This window comes from Dermacentor silvarum, chromosome 11, assembly GCF_013339745.2.
Source record: "Dermacentor silvarum isolate Dsil-2018 chromosome 11, BIME_Dsil_1.4, whole genome shotgun sequence".
NCBI lineage: Eukaryota > Metazoa > Arthropoda > Arachnida > Ixodida > Ixodidae > Dermacentor > Dermacentor silvarum.
The window spans coordinates 75,672,143-75,696,231 of NC_051164.1; the positions used below are offsets into that span (position 1 = coordinate 75,672,143).

A 24,089-nucleotide genomic window follows, 5' to 3' on the forward strand; every position below is an offset into this window, starting at 1 on the left:
GAAGGGTGTTTTCGCATTGGATCAGCTGTAGCTTCCATTACTGCATTGCGTTATTTTGGAACAGCCATATCGAACAAAAAGAGAACACAATCCCCATATCCAATAACCCCATGTGAGCATATACGTGTCTCATATAAAGATCCGTATACATCCATACTATATCATACGGGTCCCATAAGATATGTGGGAACATACGGGTTCTTATACGAGACCCCATATGTCCAGATGGGGTTACTCGACATGCAGCATATGGTTATCTTTTAGATAGGGAGAGCATTGATATCGCATAGCCTCTGAGATGCGTGTCCCTTTGAGCGTTGTCCTCATTGTGTGCCTATCTCTCTGTGTTGTCGCAGCCTGCAAGCGGAAAGAGGATGCGCCTGGTGGAGCGGGTGCGGCCGGACCGGCGGCCAAGAGTCAGCCCAAGAAGCCGCGTCTCGTCTTTACCGACCTGCAGCGACGCACCCTGCAGGCCATTTTTAAGGAGACCAAGCGGCCCTCCAAGGAGATGCAGATCACCATCTCGCAGCAGCTCGGGCTCGAGCTCAGCACCGTGGGCAACTTCTTCATGAACGCGCGCCGCCGCTCGCAGGACAAGTGGCAGGACGAAGCGGACAAGAGCGCCAAGGGAACCTCCACGTAGCGCCCCGCCCCAAACACAGCAACCCCGCTGTCCTCCACCGCTGCCCGCCCTCCCGCCAGCCTCTTCGTTCGACGTGGCAGCTTAGGCATCATTGGAACAGACCCTCAGTACCAGCCCCGAACAGCCTCTTCGACACTGCACACCGCGGCGATGACTAATTGCCACTACGGACAAGGCAGGCAGGAAGATGACCTGCGCAGCAATATGTATCTGTGCACACTGACGATACCTTCTCGCGCTCTGGACTACTAAGCGGCGTGACGTTGCGCTCCTCTGCATAGCGCTGTAGGCGTCCCGTCGCCTTCCAGGACTGCGTCACTCCCTCGAGACGCTCGCTCGTCCAGGGGTTGCGGAGGACACGAAACGGAACGAGTGCCCGTCCTCGCCGCTTCGGCGTGGCATGCAGCGCCACCTTGCGCGACTAAGCGGCCCCGTGTCGAGAGTGTTCTTGATTGCTGTCGTTGTTGGCCACTACGTGGCGGGCCCTTGAAAGCTCGCGTTCTTGCGGTAACCTTCAGCGCTGGGAGGGAGTTAAACAGGAGTTAAACGGGAGGAGTCACATCCTCGGGGACGAAGCAGTGCCCTTTGACTGTGGGCGGTCAGCGGCGCCATCTGTATGTCGGCTTTCGCACTACTGTCTGCTGCGACCCGCTGCGACTCCTGTGCGACCCGGCGAAACGCGTTCTGCCCGAAACCACTGAGCGGACTCTCCGTGAGGTTCACGATCAGCGCCAGTGGCAGTGAGCTTCGCCGCACGTGCAGCGCGCTGTGGCTGGTGGCATGGGCGCCCGTAAGTCTGTTCGAAGTGGCGGCGTTCTCAAAGTTCAAAGGTCTGCGAGCCAGATTTAGTCACCTTTGCGGTGCATCGTCGCAATATGTGCTAGATTGAGCGTGGCAAGAGATGAGTGAGCCTACGACGCATAATCACGCCGAGCCTGACTGAAATAGCTGCTCTCCGAATGGTTCTTAGCAAGGAAAGCTCTGCGTCCGTGAGATAAATTGCTAGTGTTTAAAACAATCCTTCAAAATTTTACATATCCAGTGAAAACACGTGTTCTTCCGTCGGATATACATGTCATGTCCCGATGTCCCTATCCCGACTCAGAAAAGAAAAAAGACATGGCCGGACTTTTCTTTCAAGAAATATGTTGTAAAACAAATTCGTAAGAAAAAAAATACGCTAACTGTGACGTACTCATGAGATAGAGGTGTGCTAGCACTGAGTTTCAATTCGAGCTTAAAAGAAAACGCATTTGTTTTACGTGCAAGACAAGAGACAGCGTATGAGGGGAGTTTTTTTTTTTTTTTTTTGCTTTTCCTAATTGCGCCCAAGAATATCTAGCCCGGTACAGTATTCATGGGATATCCGTAATAGGATATCCGATGGCATGCTTGTTTGTGACTGTAACACTCATACGTGATGTTTGACGTAATAGTTCAGCGAAAACCCGCTAGGCGGAGAGAAGTAATTAAAGGGAAAATGAGACATCCACCCTTTAATCCCTAACGAGACATCCACCAAATTTCCCCTTTAACTGATATATGATGTGTATACTCCACGGAGGAAGTGCTTTCACTGGACTTATATTAAGCTGGCCGCGCAGTGCCGTACGTTCCTGATCCCCGAACAGGTCTGTAATATACAATCCACTAGAACTCATTCAAACAGTAGCCTCAATGCAGTTGCCTTAGCCCGAGCACTTTTTGCGCTGCCGTACGACTTTCGTTAAGATTCGCAGCCAAGACACAAGGAACCTGAGCCGGCAAAGCTGCCACACCTGAAAGGAAGCAAACGTTTTATTGCGTCACCCGCACGTGCGGCGAAGCCACTTTAGGCAAGCTACGCCCGATCCCCTCAGTGGCGTCAGGCTTAAACTCCCTGGTGATACCTGGTGAAAGCCCGGTTCGACTCGTGCCTCAAAGCGAGGACGCGGTGGTGCCCTTTGCTCGTCGGTCATGACAGTTGGGAAACACTCCACAGGACGCATTTCAAATACAAACAGCGTTAAGCATCTATGCCTTATGAATTTGCTAATAATTTCGCCAACGTTCGGCCAAATAAAACCAACCGCTAGGGCTGCGAAAGGTGTCACCGGAGTATACGAACGCCGTAAGTGTTCGCAAACGGTGGAAACCCTGTTAGATTTAACAAAGGAAAAACACAAGTTATTTCAAGTGGAGTTCGCAACCTTCATGATTGAACGAGTCTGGGCTGCTCTCTCACCTTTTCCTCCTCAACCGACAAAATATGGAAGGAAAAGGCCCAGGCGTTTTTTTTTTTCTTTTCGGTATCACAAGTGTGTCGTTTAGGTTCGATGACCTGTTGTTGATGTCTCCATAGGGGCCTCCGGTCAGTGGTTCACACTCGTAGCCCTAGGTGGCACTCGCATTCATGATTCCGCGGGCCCAGTGCTGTGTATATGTGTGTGCTGCTGGCATTGTGTGCGCATGTGTGTGCGTTGCGACGCGTCGACTCAAGTGCAACTTGTTTTATTTGCTTGTGTATCTGCCCGTGAACTTTCCATAGTTTCTGTTTTTATTTATCGGTTTTCTGTGATAGGAAGTGTAAAGACGTGCTGCACCATTCCGAACGTCGAAGGCGAACCCCCAGCCGCATCGGGCGAGACTCGGTGGAGAATTTCGGGGCAGTTCTTCTGAGCAGCGTGGTATAGCACGCGGACGCGTCGCGCCCAATAAGGCTTAGATAGGTTTAAGCAGGAATTAACACCCCCAACCGTTCCATTATGGATTACAGTCCTGTCTGCAGCAAGGCATACGTTGGTAGGCCGAAGAATAACGTGGATTTGCAAAGTGCAGTGTCGCCAATGTGAAAATGAACTAACCTTTACGTTTAGTAATGCTTCGGGCCAGCCGACTTAACTGCCATGTTAACAGTTTTACGTGTTCTACATTGCCTCACATTGAAGTACGAGTTCACAGATGTGCAAGGCTTTCTTAACTACAGCTCCGGTTACACATTCGTGATTTTATATAATTTGCGTTTTTTTTTCTTTCGTCGCAGTCTATTTCACATGCAAAACTTGGACAGCCGGAAAAGCAGATTTTTCAATTTTAGTCCAGTGTACACAAAGTGTGTTGCCAATGACGTCCTTTATTAAGTTATATATATATATATATATATATATATATATATATATATAAAGGTGGTTAACTTCCACATGTAACGAAATGACACAGGCGCTTGAGCGTATCGCTGACCCCGTGGAAATAATCGTGTCTACGCCTCGGACTGTGCGGTTTGCCTTTTGACGGCATGCACTCTAGTCAAACCAGAAAAGAGTCATCCAAGCCTGCCGTATAGTTACAAAAGCGAGTTCTGCATTGATGTACCGTAGCGTCGTTGCTAGGGAAGGAAATTTTTAGAGGGAGGGCGAGAGAAACATTAAGACGATGTGCTCACCCGATGTTTACGCTGGGCGTGTGATGGCACCCCTTGTTTTTTTTAAATTGATTTTTAGTGTTTTTACTGTGTTGTGTACGTGTGTTAGTGACTGCGAAGACTGCACGGCAAAACCGGAAGAAAAAAAAAAAAGAGGGAGAGAGAGAGAAAACGTGAGGACACGTTTTGTGTTGCATATAGTATACAAAATATATACATACATTGCGAATGCCGCGTGTGAAACTTGACGTGACGCTGCTTGTGTCCCCCATCCCCGAAGTTCTCGTTGAGAAGAAAAAAAAAGTTCAAAGCCGTATACAATGACAAAAGCAGTATCTGCTGTAAGGGCTCCGAATGTTCTCAGGCGGGACGTGCGAAACTCAACGTAGCTTGTTTCCTCAACAGGATAGCACAGCTTGCACACACTAGAAATACGCCCGCGATAGAGAAAATGCTCAACACCATCTCTGCGTAAGCTGCACAAGAGGCGTTCAGGGAAGTAAATATATCCGTTGCCCTCGATACCTACAACGTTACGTACTGTGAAACTATTCACGTGTAGGCTGGCAACGTGGTCGCACTTCAAGTTTGAGTTCTTGGAACAACAGACCACTCGCTCGCGTGCATGTCGCCAAGACCTGCTCTAACGTACGTTTTTTTTTCTTGCACGCTTTTTAGCCATTGAACTACAGTAGGAGGCAGAGTCAGGCTAGACGGCGCGTAGAGACGCCGACGAATCCAGATGAATCTAGAATACACCAAAAAACCAGGGCGAAGAAGCACAAGACATATTGTCACGCCTTCTGCTTTGCTTTGTGTCGTCGTTCGCTGGATTTAATTGCGCCGAGGAAGTGTGTTCGACATAAATACCAACCGAACCGTTCGAGAACTCATTCCGTTTTGTACCCGCGTTGTCGCTTGGCATGACGGCACACAGAAAAGCCTACGCTTCGGCGCATTTCGTTAGCAAGCTAGTTCATTCGTTTAGAATTTCGTTACCACAGCCGGTTTCGAATGCCGCCGTTATGTGACTGAACTTCGGAAAATAATGTTTCAAAGATGACCTCGTTTGCTAATGAGATTGTGGCACATGGGCTAACTAATGAATAGGGCCGACACTTGCCCTCGGTTTGAAATGAAGTCCCGTACGCCGGCCCGTCGTCTGTCATCATTGTGCACAGCATAAGTTCGTACCATACCTTTAAATGCTTTTTTTCTGTTTAAACATACATTTCATAAAAGCAGTCGGTGAGCGGCTGACAACAAGTTTATCTCGGGAACGCTTAATGACTATCCGGTATAGAGAGCAAGACGAAATTGGAGATTTCGGGTCCGAGAACAGCAAGGCCGGTGTTTTCGGGACTGACAGATCCCCGTCAGCGCTGTACAACGGCAAGAGCACCGCCTGAAACGATCGCGAATACCGTGTTGCTCCCACGAAGGAAGCAAAAAAACAAAATTGGTGGTATAGAATTTTCAAAGCAGAACTAAATGTGACCCCCCCAAAAATGTAAGAGAGGCGAGTAGGTGCCCACCTTCAGTGGGTAGAATCGGGGAGGCGTCCCCCAACTAGGCACGCGAAGCCGAGAGAAAGGGCTCGCGTGCCGAGATTACAATTAGGAAAAGGAGCAGCGGCGAGCTCCACGCCTTCGGAAAACGAAACGCCGGAGACTTAATTACTCGTAAAAACCCCGGGCTCTTCAAAAGGCCTCGCCTTCTACCTCCCCCGGCGTTTTTCCCCGTCCAGCAGCAAGAAATGAGCCTTCAAGCGCCCGAGAATCCCTGCAATCAGTACGGAGCCAATCAGAGACTTCCCCCACCACCATCCTTACAGGCTCTAACACAACTCCTCGGTCCCTTTTCCCATCTTTTCCCGATTCGCCTTGCGTTACTCGTACGATGCTACAGAGCTTGCGATACAAAGTTGAGGGGGGGGGGGGGGGGGCGGTTACGAGTAGCACGACGCCCTGCCGGCCTTCAGAACTTTTGCTAGTATGTATACTCAGCTGACCGTGGACGGGCTCGGTGCTGGTGGTGCCGTTGTGGTAGCGCGTTGACGCGGAGGTCTTGAGTGCCGAGAGATCGTTCGTGAGACGCGTTCGTAGGTACGTAGCGCTCGGCGGCGCTCGGCGAGCTCATCTCGCCCGAATGTTCCCGTGCTCGAAAAAGCATAAAGAGAGAGGCTGCCGGCCTCTGCGGTGTTTTGCTGGAGAACTCGACGACGACGCCGCTCGGAGGCGCAGTGGCGTGCGCGCTTCGACTCCGGCCGAGATTGCCGCTCACCCCCTCCATTAATTAGCTCTCATTACTCGGGTCACCGGCCACAGACGATGGGGAAAAGGCCAGTGAGTCGGCGTTTGGCGTTTTTTTTTTTTCGTTTCACAGGTCCCGCGCAGCTCTCGCTGTGTATGTGTTTGGCCGCGCGTGTTTTTCTTCCGCTAGGAGGACTCCCGGGAACTTGGGATGCGTGGCGATGTTTCGGCAAACGGGACGGTAGTAGTGGCATCGTCGTTCTTTGTTGTTATCATTTTTTAAATTCCCGCGAAGGCACTTCTAAGGTGCGCGTCTTCTCTACACGGGAGGAACTTGGTCGAACCGAGGTTCGGATCTGGTTCTCCGGGCCCGAAAAAGAAGGGCCCGGAGAGCACTTTTGGCCAGAGGTTGACATATTTGTTGACAAATCTTGTTTATTCACCAACGCAAACGAGGTTTTCCATAGTTCAATATGCTGTTCGTTTCTTCTTGAATGAAGGCTGTTTACTTTGGGAACTTTAAACAACGAAGAAATCTATAGAAACAAAAGGAATCTTGACCCAAGCCCAGCGCTGTTGCAGGTCTTGCAAGAGATAACCCTTATCGGCTGCCGAATACCCATGTTATCTATTCGTGCCATGGCAGAACAGCGGTGACTGTCCTTGAAACTCCTCTAACGGCATGCTGTGGTTGGATGTTGGATGGTGATAAGCTCTCAGTGCTAATTCAAAGGCAACTGTGTGAGTGCCGTGTACCACTGCATGAGTCTTTATTTAGGAAACATTAGAGTGATGCGCCCAAGATCTGTTGACTGCGCGCGTCGTCGTCCCGCCCGGGAGCTTCGGAGCCTTTTGTACAGACCGGCCTGCGCGGCCTTGAATGCTACTCGCTTCCAAAGCAATACCGCGTCCTCACCTTTTGACTTCTTTAAGGCAGGGAAATTCCGCGAACATGTTGCACTGTTACGAGCCGTCCCCGAGCTCGAGATGACGAACCCGTCTTCGGAGCGCCGAACTCGAAGAACACACAGAGCGGTCTGCAGATTCCGTGTAACTTTTGACGCAAGCTCTTGCAAGGGAATGGGATCACTCGTGCTGGCAGTAACCGGCGGAGAAAGAACTGGCGGCATCGAGATTTGTATGTCGACATACAGCTTTTCGGGTCTTTTTGGGAAGACCATTTGTTTTTCGCGAGCCAATCGTACCAGCGGTTCCCACACTTCTGGACATCACATATTTCGGCCTGTAGGCGGGTCACGAAATATGTTGTTTGTTTTGGGTTTCTCCAAGATATGCTCGGAAAACGTGCGTTGAGTCCTCGACAAACTTAGGAGCGCGTCTTCTTTTATTCGAAGAATGTTACTAACTTCGCACGCTGCGAACGAATGTGCTCACAACGAGTTCTGTCAGAGAGAGTAAATGTTTCAGATCTGGTTCGACGTCAACCCTTATCGCTTTTGACGGTACCTGTACCGATGTAGAGAACGCGACTTCGTCCATGCAGATCGTCGCAAGTGTCCCGAGTAGCTCCACGTCTTCAACATACAACATTCCTTGGGAGCCCGTAGTCTGCGGTGTACGAAACACAGAACTTATAGAAGAGGCGACTAACAGACAGTCCTTGCTATCTGAGTAATGAATGACTTTAGGTGGCGTTCGCCCAACGATGTTAACCTCCTGCGTCTGTTGAACACGACAACTCGCTATTTAGGCCGCAAAACATTGCAATTACAGCACTAAGCTGTCAAGAACGAACGTATGGACCACTTTGTCGGCTCGCATGACCGAAATAATAAGGCGTGGTGATTGATTTACACGCCCCTCACTAGATGAGTGCTCTAAACCAACGCGCGGTGTTTCTTGCGCTTGGACCCATGAAAATAATGCATGTCCTTTGTGTCAACAAGACTTTTTTTGAATTGCAAGAGCGTCATTTATTTAGCCGTATACCTTATGGACGTTCATTACGTGTGCGCCGCCTTGCGAGTTGGGTCGTATAGACTACTGTGTCCGTCGGCGCTTGATTGCACGTTGATTAGTGCTACTGTGTTTTTCTTGTTTATTTATGACGTTTTGTATACCGGTGATGCGCACAACCTTGTAGAGGGTGTGGGGTGGGAGTGAGGAATTGAATAGACAAGGCAACAAGAGCAGTTGCTAATTGTTTTCAGATGCGATGCATTCAATCTTGGTGTATGATATTCGGCAAGTCGTGCTGATCGCATTAGGAAGGCTACAGTCTTCGCTACATTCCACAGCAAGCCCATATAAGAACCGAAGGCAGTGCTGCAGTTGTTTTAGTAATTTAGCAGTATTTATACACTTTTACCATGTACTTCTATATTTATTAAGTTATTTATAAGCACATTTCTTACCATGGGTGGTTTGACATTCACATGCGCTTACTTGTTGAGCGCCCAACTTCCTGTCAACTCGTGCGCACGGGTGGCATAGAGCATGCGTTCGAATAAAAAAAAGTTCGCACTTAGATCCATCATTTGAAATTATTTCTTCAATCATTTGCAGATGTGACTTTTCAAAATCCTTTAGTAATGACAACGAGCAGGAGAGGAACAACTAGTCAAGTGTGCACTCTAATTCGCTTGCGCACCTAGGCAAAAGCCTAAACATTGCGCACTGTATCTAAGCGCATGGTTCCTTTCTTTAACTGATCTCAAACTACTTAAAGGTCACACAAAATGCTCGCATACACTCAGATGTGATATGTTTTATTTGCCTGTTTTGTTGACTGAAGCCTTTCACTTCAAGTATGTACACGTTACGTTCATTCTTTGATATTGAACATTTAGTCGCCACCTTCTAACTCTAGTCAACGACAAAAAAAGAAAACATTTTACTTCATTTTTACCGGTAAAAACATTCCACGGTGATGTCTACTTACGAAGACACTAATTTTGTGCAGTAATGTTTAGGTTCGCACAAACTGTATGCCTTTTGTTGCAACAACGATTTTATAGGTGTATTTTTAAGCGTCTCGGTGTTTATTGTTGCATTCATCGCTGTCTGTTGAACCTGTGTGCGAATCTTGCCGCTCCTTGTTTGTAATAGTTTTTCCTGTTTTGAACGAAGCGTTCATAGGGGTGCCTACCTTTCTGTCATGTTATGTCCGACATGCAGTGCACCATTTGCATCTTCTGTGAATGGGTTATTTTATCCGGCAGCTGAGACCTTTTTTTTTTTCATGCGATGCGATTTATTTTGGCTACCTCTCAAGACTGATGTCATGAATGTCACTTGTTCCAGTTTTCTGTGTGAATGGAGGTCGAAGTGAGGACTCTCGTAAATTATTTGTGTTATTTACGACGCCGTGCATGCTTGCTATTTCTTGTGTTCTTTTTTCTCCTATGCTGTATTTTCAATTTGCTGCAGACCTTCAGAAAAGCACGGCTTTCGATTGTCTGAAACTGTAGGTCAACCTCTATAAGCAAAGTATGCCACAAAAGAGTGATATTAACGAACTCGCTGTACCTATAAAAAATTGAACTGTGGCATTTAACCTGTCGAAACTGCGCACTGGATTAGGAATGACACTGTATCTCTGTTCCTGCTGTGACCCGATACAAAATTCCTATCGATGTTTCAGATTTGACGGATTCGGGTTTACTAGGATTCCGTAGCCGTGTGATCTGTAGATTGCCGTCACATTGGCTTTGTTGTCACTGCTCGCGACTACCCTTCTGAAATTGGCGCGGCTGGGAAGTACTGAAAAAATCGCACGTAAACTTTGCGTACCTGTAGTTTTTCCTCCGACGGATCTTGTACAAAGATTAAGGACATGAGTGCCCTTAGGCAGTCATTTTCTTCCTTACGTTACAGTGATATCTAGTCACATGGCCACGCAGTCTTTCTTGCCGACCCACTGATTTTAGTGCGTAGACGGAGACCGCTAAACATGTGTATGTGTATTTTACTTTTCGTATTGTGTTGCAGAGGTCGAAGTTAGTCTGTTTTGATCATACGTCACATAAGTAAAAATTTGAACACAGCCAATATGGAAAGTTAGTTCATAAATAGAAGAGCTGAGAACTAATTGGTGAATTGAAGGCGTGAAAGTCATAGGTATTTGGCGAAAGTTCTTGTCTTGAACTGTAGTTTATTTCTTATCTTTTTTTTTTGTTGTTGTGTAAAGAACCTTGAGATCAGTATTCCCACCACCGTCTGCTTATGTCCTGGCTGACATATAAACGTTGTAAGAACAACGCTTTTGGAGAGGCGATGTTTCTCGGCCATTGTGATGTTGGAAATGTCAAACCCGCATTGCGAATGTACTTGCCTCCAAGCGTGCATGCAGTGGCGTATCTTTGAGTGGTTCGGTGCCTCCAAGATGGGTGTGGTCGAAAGACTTGCTGGTGTATAGGCAGGCAGTGCACATAATACGCGAGCGAGAGACGCCTGATGACGTCTCCTTATTCCAGCGCACCTGCACTTTTATCTTCAGCGCCCCCTCCCCCTCCCAAAACCTTTTACAGACCCCTCCACCCACCCCCTCTCCCAACAGCCCCTCGACCCCAAACACCCCCTTCCTTGGCTCCCTGAGTTCCGCAAGTGTCCTCGAAACCTTCTGTAAATAGCAACTATACTATCTCTATCTGTCCCCCAGACTAGCAGCCGTGACCATAGCTGCTAGTCAAGTTATGCAAACCGCTTGCCGCGGAGGATAGTCACACTGAGATGTTATTTTCTAACTAGAGCCAGCAGCCTAGCCACGAGGAAAAAAAAAGCAACACGAGAGTGTATGAAGGGTGTGTCTCTCTGTCCTTTCCTTTGATTCCCGACCCCAGCGCACTAGACTTGCTAGCATCCGCACGAATCTGTGAGATTCCCGTCACTCTAGTTCACTGATGTGTGCAAGAGCATTGAGCATATTACTGTGTGATCATTCGAGTTGTTTGCAAGCAACGTGCTAGTAATAGACAAATAAGCTCTCGCTGAACAAAACCAAGTTTACGATACCGTAAGCGTTTGCGATATGGGTACGCATGCAAGACCGCGATGCTCGATGTGGCACTAATACCGATTTCTCTTAAGCTATTACTGTTGCGCCTAGCTGTCACTTCGCGCAGCACCGCGCGATCAAGGCAAGATGACACGCGGGATTTAATGCCATCAAACTTGGCCAATTAATCGTTTAACCATTCATTGCGCTATTGCGTTCTCAGTCCTCTTGGTCCCGCTGTGCCGCTCGAAGTGAAGGATCACGTTGATGTTGCGTAGAGGTCGACCCAACGCCAAATGTGACGCATGCATACTCCGGTGTCGTGTAGTGACCTCTTTAGATATCTGGCTCTGTTGTCTGCGACGCCAACGCGGCTGTAGGCGAAATTTCGTAAGTGCAAATCACGGGAATCTTTGCACAATCATGGGGGTGTCAACACTGTTTTGGTGTGCGCGCCTATTTTCCTTCGTGCGCCTGGCGTGTGTGTGTGCGTGTGTCTTTGCGATTGTGGGAGAGCCCTTTCAGGAAGAAGACTTTGACGTGTGTGGGGACTGTTCGTGTAGCTGCCGCGATAAATGTGTCGGCAGTCACAATTACATGGTGTGTCCCGTTCACTGAAGGTGCGCTCACACGATGCTTGCTCTCATTTCCCGATCACCTATCCCGCTCTGATTGCTTCCTCTTTGCCGTTACCCCTTTGTTCTGTTCCGGGATGTCTGATGCCCCCTCTCCCCCTCCTTTGTTTCTTTGACACGTCGCCCTATTAAAGAATCGCCGTGTCTCACCCGTGCATCTGTGTGTGTGTGTTTCTTCAACGTCACTGCTACACTCTCGTCAAGGAAGCGTGACGCTTTATGGGCGCTGTGATGATCTCACACTGGCTAGCGTGTTATGTGAAATTCCGTAAGCAGGCCTTCTCATCTAACCTGCCCTAACCAATATGACCGCGTTCCCGGTATACTATCACTGTTAGAGCTGAGATGCTCGTTCTGAAAGCGTGGATTGTTGCGGAAAACGGAGGGTGGCAGGAATGACGTCACCAGCCCGCATGTTGGCACCTTGATTACGATTCTAGCCCGAAGGTCAGCCATCTTGGCTAGGTCAAGCGAAGTGTGTGGAGAAGTGCACTTGGCAGGTTTTGCATACCGTCTTGACAAAAGTATCCAAACAGCTGTTGGCGTTGCCTTTGACAAGCGTTGGACCTCGTGTTCTCCCGGTTTTCCAGCGCCCCGAAGTGGATACCAGAAATATATGAGTCGAAATAAAGAATTTACGCTACCGAATGGTCAAAGGAACACTACCGACACGAAGACAGCTGAAAGAAGAGGACATCGAAAGGTAGGACAGAATTGGCGCCTCTGCTGTGTGTATACAAAGACATTGAGCCAAGGCCGGTATTTGCAAAAAAAAAAAAAAATCTTACGATAAAATTGTTCGTATAAGAAAGTACTAGTCTGTCACAATGTTGGAAATGTCATTACCGATCGGGGCTGGCCAATGGTAGACGGCTCTCACGAGCAAAAAACTTTGATGATTCGGCTTCACATCTAGTATAGAAAAATTTCCCTTTCCTTTCACCTTTCGCGGATTGCTCGCTCACCGCGGTGCCTTCGTTATCGTCGGCATTGGCCACCAGGAGCAACGAATGAAGAGAAAATGATACAGAGAAAAGAAAAGAATCGCTACAATATTGGCTCCGGCTTTTTACCATCTTACGCCCTCGTTGTGATCGGTGGATAGCAGTAAACTGCTGGTATAAAGAAGGTAATCGCATTACATTTACACGAGAAATAAACTGCAGTTAGAGGAACATTTTTTTTCGAAGGCGTGGTCTTCTTTGCTGAGAGTTTAAGATCTGGTGTTTGTGGGATCTGGGTATCTGGGTACTTTAGTTTTGTAAATCAGGTGATTTGAGAGGCCTTGTAGTGGACGTAGAATAACGAGAAAGGGCGTCAGATTGAAGCATGAAACGAAAAAAGACACACCAAGTAAGCTTAGAGATATGTACGGAACATTCATAATAATGCAGAATTCACGAAATTCACACATTCGGAATTAGACGTAAGCTGATCATTATGCTTTGAATTTCAGATTCCTACATCAGTGTAATCAATAAGCAACCCGTCTGCTCTATTAGACAGACAAAAGGCGTACGGATACTTTACTGGGGAAGTTTTAAACTGTTCGTTGTGGTCCCATACCATATATATATATACCACAGCTACTTCCGAGTGTGCCGAGCTCGAAATCTGCTTGACGCTGTGCACGATTACCAACTTTGCAATCGATGATGAATAAGTAAAATGTGTTCTGTGTATCCTCCCACGTGCACGCAATGGCAACTGTCTCCCACTTTCCTCTTTTTATTCCCCTTTTGATTTTACTCCCAGACAGATCGAGGATCAAGACGGCACAGTTGGCGCGTTACCTGAGGCTCGCGCGCTATCCGAGCGCATGCGTCGCGTTAACTTTTCGCAGCTTGTTGGAGTGAATTCTAGTTCACTATAGAGTGAATGTATAGTGGTCGTTGCTATGATTGGTGGATTTCATTTTGCAGGTTCGCCATGACGCGACCGAAGTCAAACCGTGGCGAAAATCCAGTCACGAACGGATTCCTTTCTAACGCTAACTTGGGGTTGCTTGTAAGATGCCCATAGTTTCATCGTGACACCACGTCCGCTGAATATAAGGACATGTACGACGCGTCGTTTCTCAGCTCTGGCACTAGTAATGCATGTTCTTAAAGCTTTGCAGCAAGAGAGCCGTTTATCAGAAAACGAAATCATATAGAGGCTCTCAGGGAAAGTTGACAGTCAAAGAAATGAACAACTTCCGTGGAACCCCTTTTGATAGATTGAAACCGGACGCAAAGCCAAGCTCTATGAGGGCGTCTCCAGGTGCGAGATGTATTAACGGTACGTCATCTTTGTTTAAATGAAACAGTTACTGGCGCGTTTCTGATAATTTTTCTAGCTGCTCAGGCGAGCTTTTTGCGCAACAGCGCGCAAGGCTGAAGTAAACTACAGAATGGTGCACTTAAAAAAAAAAGCTGTTATCATATTTTTACCGTCCAGTTCATCAGTCATTCAGATCATGTTCCCTTTCGCCCACTGTCACCCCAAGAACTAATACAGTTCGGCGGGTTGGCCGAAGCACCCATGGTGAAACGCGCGTCTGACTCAACTTTCTTATCCAGCTTTGCCGAATCTCGGGGAATAAGGCCACCACCAGTACCCTGTACCAGGACCATCGCCAGGATCCTGTTGTAAAATGTTGGATGCTATGTCTTGCTGTCTAGAGCCAGCTAAACAATTAGTGTGCAGTTTATTTCCGCGTACCTGTCTTGTTTCAAGCTTTATCATGAAATCTTGTGCCAACTCGCCCAAGTTTACACGCCCTGCTCTGATCAAGCCAGTTACATCCTATTACATCGAGTCCCAGTAGCACTGGGGGTGGTAGGTTGAGCCTTAGTGGCCACCTTCGCTGCGTGGTATAATACGAACATCAACGGACACTGCAGTTTGACTAAGCGAAATTACTTAGGGCAAGAATACGTACACCATCATGGGGCAATTTTTCGCAAAAGCATTTAAGTTATTTCGCGCATTACAGTATTCGTCGTCGGGCATTACTACAGCACTCCTGTCGTACGCATAGTATACTCCCAAGTTAGATCCTTGTTGCGGAGTCCCTTCAGCGCGCCCAGTACTCCAAAGATAGTGGACCATGAGGAGCACTGCCTGTTCCAAGCTATGAACCCTTGCAGCATACCAAAGGCTCCTAGAGGCACTGCGACGGCAAATCTGGTGGCGCGTCCGGGCGGCCTCAAAACCTTTGACAAATACTGTACAGTATGCTTAGCCACACACATAGTGCACTTCTGGACAGGCTCCTCGCTCGTGACGCCGCGCAGCTACTGTAGGTACTGCACCTGCGCAAGTTGCATTTTCCGTCGCATCGTCTTTCGTGAATCGTAATCGTGCCTTTATCTCTGTGCTGTTCCATTTCCACTGCTTATTTTTGTCAAGCTTCGCACCGGTAACGTTGCCGCGTTTTATCGTGACAGTTCAAATATAAGATGTATTTTTTTTGCAAGGTGTTATCGTGCAGTAGTTTAAAGTGAACGCGACAGTGCATTGCGGTAACTTTCCCTGTGTGGCCTGTCACTGCGTCGAGCTCCGGACCTCCGCAGCAGGCGAATTGCGATTGCTGGCGTTGGTTCTTCTCCTCGCGTCTGAACACTGCGTCAACACTGATTTCGTGATCAACCGCAGAGGGAGCGCATCAAGAGTGGAAGCGACGGGCTTACACGGCGCAAACCGCAGTACGTTTTCGAATGAATTAAATCAATTCGACATAAAATCCTTTGGCCAGACTGCGTGAGGCACAGCTCAGTCACTTGCGGTGTATACCTACGCAAGTGAAAAACGCGAGCTATACACATGGGTGGTGGTGCCGCGGTTGAGTGGGTATACAGCACCAAATTCGAAGCCTACAGGTTTCCCGTACAAACTTCGCTCGTGTCTTTCTCTTTCGGATGGACTGCCACTCTTCCGTACTCAGTACGGCTACTGCCCACAAAAAAAGTGCTATAAACAAAGAACATACCCTACATGCTATACATGCTACTGCCCACAAAGAACAAAGCTTTATTTAATGGTGACTCATCTCCGAGTCAATTTTGAGCGCAGCTGTTTAACTCTTATGAATTCGCGATGTATTGTAGCAAATAGTTTGATTCCGAAGGACAGGGTCCTCTCGGCGGCGGCGCTGAGCCCCTGCTCGGGCAGATCGTTGAGCAGCGGCGGCAGACGAAGTATTTCCACCGATTGCGTCACTCATTGTTCAGAAAGAAAGCGTGAGCACGGGGTCGCGTTGCTCGCGCGGAGCACATTCTCTAGCGGCGGCGGCGCAGGCGAAGTAGCGCATGCGCAGTGGGTCCGAAGCCCACGCCAGCGCTTTGTTTCCGTATATGGTATCGGTGGACGCAGCCGCCGCATGCCTGGTCGCCCCCATTGAGCACGTCTCGTGCGGCGCACCGCTTCCCTTCTCACCCTTTCGCCATACTCTCCTTCACCGCCTTCCTCCTCATGCTTCCGCTGCTCCCTCCTCCTCCGCTTTCGTCCTCGCGCTCCACTTCGCTGTCGCCGTCTTTCATCCCCCGTTGCGCTCCGCGTTCGCTCTGTCATCCTTCGCTGTGCTCGTTCGCTCGGATATGGCGAACGACGCCGACGCAGGAATGGGCGCCTAAGAGCTAAGCTGTAAAAGTGGCCTTCGAGAGGTAGGGACTTCAACGGAAACTGATGGGAACACGCCTGAAATAGCAATTGCCCTCTACGTGAGAAAAATAGCCCAGCTGTGTGCCGATTGTGAGGGATGGGCGATGTAGTGCGTCACACGGGGAAGAGACCAGTGAGCGCTGCGACTTGGCTCAGATGATGGTGCGATCTATAAAACTATAAAGCTATCTATAAAACTGGTAATTATTGCACAGCGCATGGCTCAACGTACAGAATAACGATTTTCAAACTGCCGTCACAGGCATGTGATTGTGCATGGTTGAAACATTATATACGTGTGACTAGTATAACGTGCATGTATGGGCAGACTCCTTTCGTTTTATACAGTCAAAAAGCCAGCAAATATTTAGAAGGTAAAGAAGCATTAATCGCAACGGGGCGCGCTTCACTGTCTTCTGCACGATTTCGACCTTTCTGCAACTTGAATGATTCCTGTGTGTACTTAGGGAAACTCCAGCGTCGGCTTGTGATTGCGTAAGGATTATTTTATTACTTAGAAATTTACTCCGACAGCTGACGCTCGTTTTGATGTATGTTCAATACGAGTTCGCATGCATTATCTGAAGGGGTTTTATTTTGCTCTCCCTGAAAAGATTTTCAAAGACCACGTCTTGCAGTATCGACCAATGAAGTCCGAGTCCACCTTTAGTAACAGAGGCTGTAGTGAGGATATATTCGGCGTCAGTTGCTCCAAAATACTTGCGATTGAATATGTTAGAAATCCCGACGATTTGTAGCCCAACTATTGCCTGAACAGTCCTCAGCGCTTTAACGTGCTAGCCTGTTCGTTTGCGTGTAAAGCATACTATCGCGCTCACTACGAGCTATACTATGCCTCAGCTATGCCTCAGTACTGGGAAGAAGGTTCCGCAATTCTTGTTTCGAACATCACCCCTTCATGGCTGCTTTCGACCTCTCCCGCAATGTAGTCTGGTCAAAATTTTGCTCTCACGAAAACAACCGAGACAGACGGTGGCCGCCTGTCGTGTGTTAGGATTATCACAGATAAAAAAACAGCGCGAGTTCACAGCGACGTTTATATTTCGATTCTATAAGAAAGAAAGAAAAGGCAAATAGAGAGAAAGGGCAAGGCATCGAATGGTAATTCAAAAACCTGCGTGCCGACGATTTGAGGGGCAAAAAATCCAATGTGAAATTCTGAGGTGACGGCTGTTTTTACTTCCAGTAACATGAATGATAAGCGGCTCGCACAATAGGTGACCCAGTGGTCTGTTCCGATCATTTTCGTGAGACAAAGATTTCCAAAAGCCTGGGAGAGAGGGCGAAAGCATCATGCAGGAGCAAAGTTCGAAACACGATCAGCGGAACCCTCTCCCCTTAAGCCATATGAACCCGGGGCCAATCGGCGCCGCTATCCACACTGGCAGAGCACACTTTGCGACGCGCTCGAGCAATGTAGCTCATATGGTCTGGTATTTTGTAGCGGTGCCTTTCCGGTAATAATGCCTTTTCGCGCTTATCGCGCTTTGTCAGTGGTGGGAGCGACGGTCCGCTCGCGTTATCAACGGGATCAGCCGGCCGTGAGCGGTGTATGATAAGACTAGTATAGAATAAGTCATAAGGCATCGCTACAAAATCGCGGCCCTGGGCACGATAGTACAAAAAAAAAGAAATAAAAAGACAGGAGGAAAAACAGCTATTTCGAGGTTTAGCAGAAAACATCAGGCACGAAACATACATGTTCACCGCTTCATTAACATACCAGCGTGTAACGGCTGCACCAATGGTCATTAAAAACACATTCTCAAAAGTGTTTAATAATGGCCTAGAATATTCTTCAGGCACTCTCCACTTATGTTAAATATGGGCCAATTCGACAGGCCATATCAGAGCGTTCAGGCAGCTCCAGAAAAGTCGTTTAAAGCAGCCACTGAGAATCAGCGCGAGCATAAGAAGGTTAAAATGACCGTAATGAGGCCAGATTATCGCCGCTACATACCACCTTGCTTTATAGCAGTACAGCTTTTAGGCTCAACGACTTTTGTAGCACACCTAGAACGTCATAAAAAGGACCAGTAAAATGTCCGAAGCTGCAGTTCTTTCTTTCTTTGATCCCTTCGTGCGCCGCGGAAACAAGCAGCCTTTCAGCCAGTTGCAATACAACTGAAGCTCAGTTATCTCCCTCCTCTCCCCTCCCTGCCGGCTGAGCTCGCGATAGCTCGAGTTGCATGCTGGGAAGGGGAAGACTTTTCCGGCGGGAAAGCAAGATGGCAGCCAGCTTTGGCGCTGCGTTTTTCTTTCATCGTTTTACCGGTTTTACCTACCGTAACTTCGACGGACGCCGTCGGACGTGTAGGCGCATACACCCGTCTCGCGCCTTTGTGCGACCCACGACGCCCGGTGCAACTTGGGAGCTTCCGAAATCTGCACAAGCCGCTGGAAAAAAGAGAGACGTGGCTTGCGTGCTACGGGGCCGCTGCAAAGGATTGTCGGCCTCATGCAGCGCTCGGCGTATACGACACGGACGAGTGTAGGATGAGATGCGACTATTGTGACCGTTGCCCCTAGTGCCCTTGGCAGAATCTACGCTATACTCATCAGAGACGTGTTTGCTGTGCTGTGCGGGCCTCTGCAACCGTTCTACAGGCTAGCGTCGGGCGAGGAACGACTACTGCGACCATTGCTCCAAGTGTCCATGGTAAGCAATAGTCGTTGTCAAACTATATACAGTTCGTAGCAGCTTTTGTTTTTGGATCCACTTTAACGAAAATGTAAAATCATGCAAATTTTACGATGTGCATCGGAGCTTGCAGTATGATTAGCAGGTGCGAGTATCTGCATGGTTCTTGTTCGTACTGAAGTTGCGATTCTTTGCAGTATGGTCATACGACATTCTTCACTTCCGATAGACTAGTCGTTACTATATCTATTTTTGTGGACAAATGAATCGCCAAGATTGGAGCATAACCAAAAATAGCGTCTGCCGTCAACTACAGTCACGAGTCGCCATAGTTGTCATGAGTACTACAACCACTTATTTGGGTGCATCCAGCTTCCATGCAGCGTACGAAGATGTGTGTAAGCGAACATCATTAAGTTTTCTATATTCCTTTCTGTAGCTTTTGTCTTCCTATGTATACGTTGTTGTCCATCCACCATTAGGGGAGATCATGATCCCCTGTAATCGCTACCTGCTTCACTCACATGGCGGATGCCAAGCGATTGATTACATCCTATCGAGGTAAATACGCCTTACTCCATTACCAATTGAATTAGCACTGTCAAAGGGAGTCGTGCCGTAATCACCCGCATAGCGCGACGTAGGTGGCTGCGGCGACTGCTCGGCGACGCGAGTCGAGTATGGAATAAAGTGTATCTCTAAACTGATTTAGTTTCAATCATCGTATCGCTATATCATGAAATGCGTAATCGCGGTTAGAAGAAATACAGTGAGTGTCCGGAAGCATCCGTTATGTAACGGTAGATTTCGTTTTGCATTCCTTTCCCCCTTCGTCGTTGGCTTGGACGCCGAGATGCAGCCGTTATCGCGGTAACGGCCGTTTGGCGCGATGCATGACAAGAGTGAAAAATAATACTTGTGAAGGAAAACCGCTAGCTTGTTCGACGTTGGCATGATCGCTGCTGAATTGCTTATGTGGGGGATATTTGCGAGTAATGCCAAGGAGATAAACCATGCAGTGTTCTGTTTTACAGGGCTCCCAACCTCAAGTTTGCTGTGAGACGCCAGCGCCACTCCTTCTAGCGGAGACCGGCGTCACCAGCTATCAGCGCGCGTGCAAAAGACAGCCGACCGCCGACCGCTGAATCAAGTAAGTCGCGATGTCAAAGTTTGCCGTTTTCCTGAATGATTGCTATCATTCGCAGTGGCGTTGTTGCTTCGCCTTGTAGCTGAGTCATGACAGTTTGGTCGTGACGACGAAAATATCGCGGCAGCTCTACTTCGCCGTGCTTTGAGTGACGCATTCCGCGCGGCTGATTTGCGCGTGCGACGCACATTGGGCTTCCTCGGGTTTTTTGACAGCGCACGCGGGCTGTTTGAACAAGTGTCTTGATCGGTAACGCTTCTGTGGTAGCAAGTTGCAAGCAGTTGAGCGCTTTAGCCAAGGGCGTATGGTTATGTACAGCCCATTTGTCTAAAGAACGCGGACCTTACTGCGTGACATCGTGATTCCGCGAGTTGTGTTGTGAGAGGAAGGCAGCGGTGGTTTGGTTTGAATCGTTTTGGCTTTCGGAATGACGGTGCAGAAGACAGCTTACGATCGTGATTGACTGGATCTGGATCGTGCAAAGTCATTGTCGGAAGTACCCGTGTGGAAGCACTCGATACGAATCGTACTCGACCACGATCCAAAGTGCAAGTGCCTGTGTGACAGGGGTATAAATTCGTCATGTGTTTTAGGTCCCCAGGGACGTCAAAGTCGTGTCCCGCGAGACGATGGTAAAAGCGTCTCTCTTGGTGTACTTGTGAGGCCACTTTCCATGCCAGTTTCTTCACGATGTTTTAGTCTTTGACGGATACCTTGCCTCTTTCATCGTTTTCATTTTTAACATGTTGATCGCATAACATCGTGACACACGCTGCACCTGCACGAAGCTGCCGCTGCGGTCGGCGCTCAGCGGTGGCGCACAGTTGAAGCTATGAGCTCTATAGTTTCTCCTTTAGTAATGGGCCTCAGTTGCACGCGAGAGCGCTCTCAACTGACTGCGCGACACGGATAAAGTTTGGGCACACGAAAACGAACAAGCGCGACTTGACCTCTCTTGCTTTGAACTACCAGCCCCGAAATAGGTAGAATTTCACGGGCGGAAGTTGGCTCTTCGTGTTTTCGAGGCTGTTGTGACGCTGAACGGCTGGCTTGTGCGAAAAATGCACAGGAGACACCATCTTCCAGCGCATACTCCCGTACACAACATGGCGATGCTACAGCGTGCGCTGGGGACTTTTTCATTTGCTCACGCGCGCGGTACACTCAGCATAGGGAGCATACATGCAACGCTGTTTACAGCGTTCCATTTTGGCTCCTTAGCTCAGCAGCGTGCCTAGCACCACCTGGCCCAGGCGAAACAATCAGATGAACAAAGTACCCGACGCCTGGTGATCGCACTATAGAAATCAAGAACTAGCTGCCTATGTTGTAAATGCAGCTGACCCCCTGCGGTCAATGACGATGCAGTGGAAGTATATACCTAACACGAAGGCATGTGCAAACACGTGTCGGGTGGCGGCAGCATCGCTATGAACAAACTGGCAGCCATTGGGGTGGGTCTTCGACGCTATGCCAGTCGGAGACACGCAATGTACGGATAAAGGATGCGTATTTAGTCTCACATACAGCAGAACGTCGTGCCTCAGTGTTCTGGTTTCTGCGAGTGAGTGAAGTTTCTTGCATAGTATACATAAATTTGTCTGTCTCGTCAGCTATTAGTATGTTTTACTTTATGTTGCCTGCTGGCTTCTTTTCACATTTTACGACAAGCTTGACAAATGTCATCACAAGCTTTTTTTTGTCGGATATAAGTAGAACGTCGTTACTCTTGAGCGCTCACTACTAATATGCTATTTAGGTTGGCATGATAATTACGACATGTATGTGCAGCTTTTGTGAATCGCAGTGACAGTGTGGGATATCATCATAGAGACAGCGTTCGAAAGCGCCGAGTGAGTGCGGACCGCGAGAAAATAATAATCGCCAGGCGCATCGACATCACGGAACGCGATATCGAATGCGATGTAGCGCTCACATTTTGAGCCCAGACTCAATGAATTCCGCATCACGCTGAAATTAAAGGGACAGTTCACTTAGATCATCTGAAGCGTCAGAATGCACTCAGGCATTCAAATGTGTCAAGCGAGGCCGAGAAATTTCGTCCGCAGTAACGATCATCAATTTTTTAATTTAATAAACGTCTCTCTCTCTCTCTCTCATCAGCCAAATTTCTATGTCCACTGCAGGACGAAGTCCCCTCCCAATGATCTCCTATTAACCCTTGTCTTGCACGAGCTGATTCCAAGTTGTCCCTGTAAATTTCGCAACTTCGTGACACCACATAATTCTTTGCCGTCATCGACTGAGCTTCTCTTCTTTTGGAACCCATTATTTAACTCTAATAGACCTGCGGTTATCTACAGGGGAAGGGCTGGTGATTTTTTAGTTTCGTTGCTCGTTGCGCGGTCCTTAACTAGTTCTGGAGCTCCATTGTTAACCTACAAGTTACTTCTCTATATGTTAGAACCGGTAGAATGAAATGATTATACAACTATCTTTTTAAGAATATCGCTAAGCTGCCGGTAATGCTTTGGTAGTTCCTGCCGGTGTCCGCTGCAATCAATTTTTATTCTTCTGTAAATTTTTGTTCAGGGTCCCTCGTGAGCCGACGACATGGATAAACGTACTATTTCACACATTCTAGGGGCTAGCTGCCAGTCTTGTTCTCTTGCCAAGCTATTGAACGTTACCTTTGTTTTCTGCATATTAATATTCAACCCTACTCAAGCATTTGTGCTATTCTTCCCCACCGTTGTTCAACAGGACCATGTGAACTGCAAATCGTAGATTTGTGAGGTATTTGCCACTGTTCCTCCCTCCTAATCCTTCCAAGTCTAATAGCTTAACTACTACAAGCATGTATTGAATAGAACTGGAGAGATTCTTTCTGACCCCTTTAATAATCGGTATTTTCCCGCTTTCCTGGCGGATAACTAAGGTAGCTGCTGAGTCATTATAGATATTTGATAAGATATTCATGTATGCTTCCGGTACTCCTTTAATACGCAATGCCTCCATGACTGCTGGCATCTCTGCTGAATTAAATACATTTTCATATTCTGTGAAAGCTATAAAGAAAGATTTGTTGTACTTCGCAGATCTCTCAATTACCTGATTGATGACATGAATATGATACATTGTAGAATACCCCTTCATGGAGCAAGCCTGCTGTTTTGTCAAATGTAGCCCTAATTCTTTTGGCAATTACTTTGGTGAATATTTTACACAATACTGAAAGCAAGCTATAATTCTTCAATTCTTTAAACGTCTCCCTTCTTACGGATTAGTGTAATAATGACATTCTTCCAACTCTCTAGTACAGTTAAAGTCATGAGACATTGCGAATAACGGACCGCAAACGCTTCAGGTATAATATCCCCTGCAACCCCTCCATGGAGGGTAACCTAGAGGCTCGATAACAGGTTAAGGACCGCACATAGAGCAATAGAACTAAAGATGTTAGACGTAACGTTAAGAGACATGAAGAGAATGGTGTGGAACAGAGAGTAAATTGGGTTAGCCAATATTCTAGTTGACACTAACAGGAAACAATGGAGCTGGGGCTGGCCATGTAATGGGTAGGGCAGATAACCGGTGGACCATTAGATTTACAGAATGGGTGCTGAGGGAAGGGAAGTGCAGTCGAGGAGGGCAGAAAATTATGTGGCGCGATGAAATTAGGAAATCTGCAGGTGCTATAGTTGGCATCAGCTAGCGCAAGACAGGGGTTACTGGAGATCGCTGGGAGAGGCCTTCATCCAGCAGTAGACATATAGGCTGTTGTTTCT

At 47.9% G+C, this 24,089-nt stretch overlaps 1 protein-coding gene across 2 annotated transcripts in view; it reads left to right on the forward strand.

The window, feature by feature from the left end:
- The window catches only part of LOC119432998 (homeobox protein onecut), a 161,321-nt gene extending 149,285 nt beyond the window's left edge, over positions 1 to 12,036 (forward strand). The window contains exon 3 of one of the 2 annotated variants that reach the window (XM_037700148.2): positions 357 to 12,036. In XM_037700148.2, coding sequence (XP_037556076.1) covers positions 357 to 643 — 287 coding nt within the window. In that variant the 3' untranslated portion in view covers positions 644 to 12,036. The remainder of the gene's footprint in view (positions 1 to 356) is intronic. The other variant, XM_049658477.1, reaches the window with a different exon arrangement.
- The last annotated feature ends 12,053 nt before the right edge of the window (positions 12,037 to 24,089 follow it).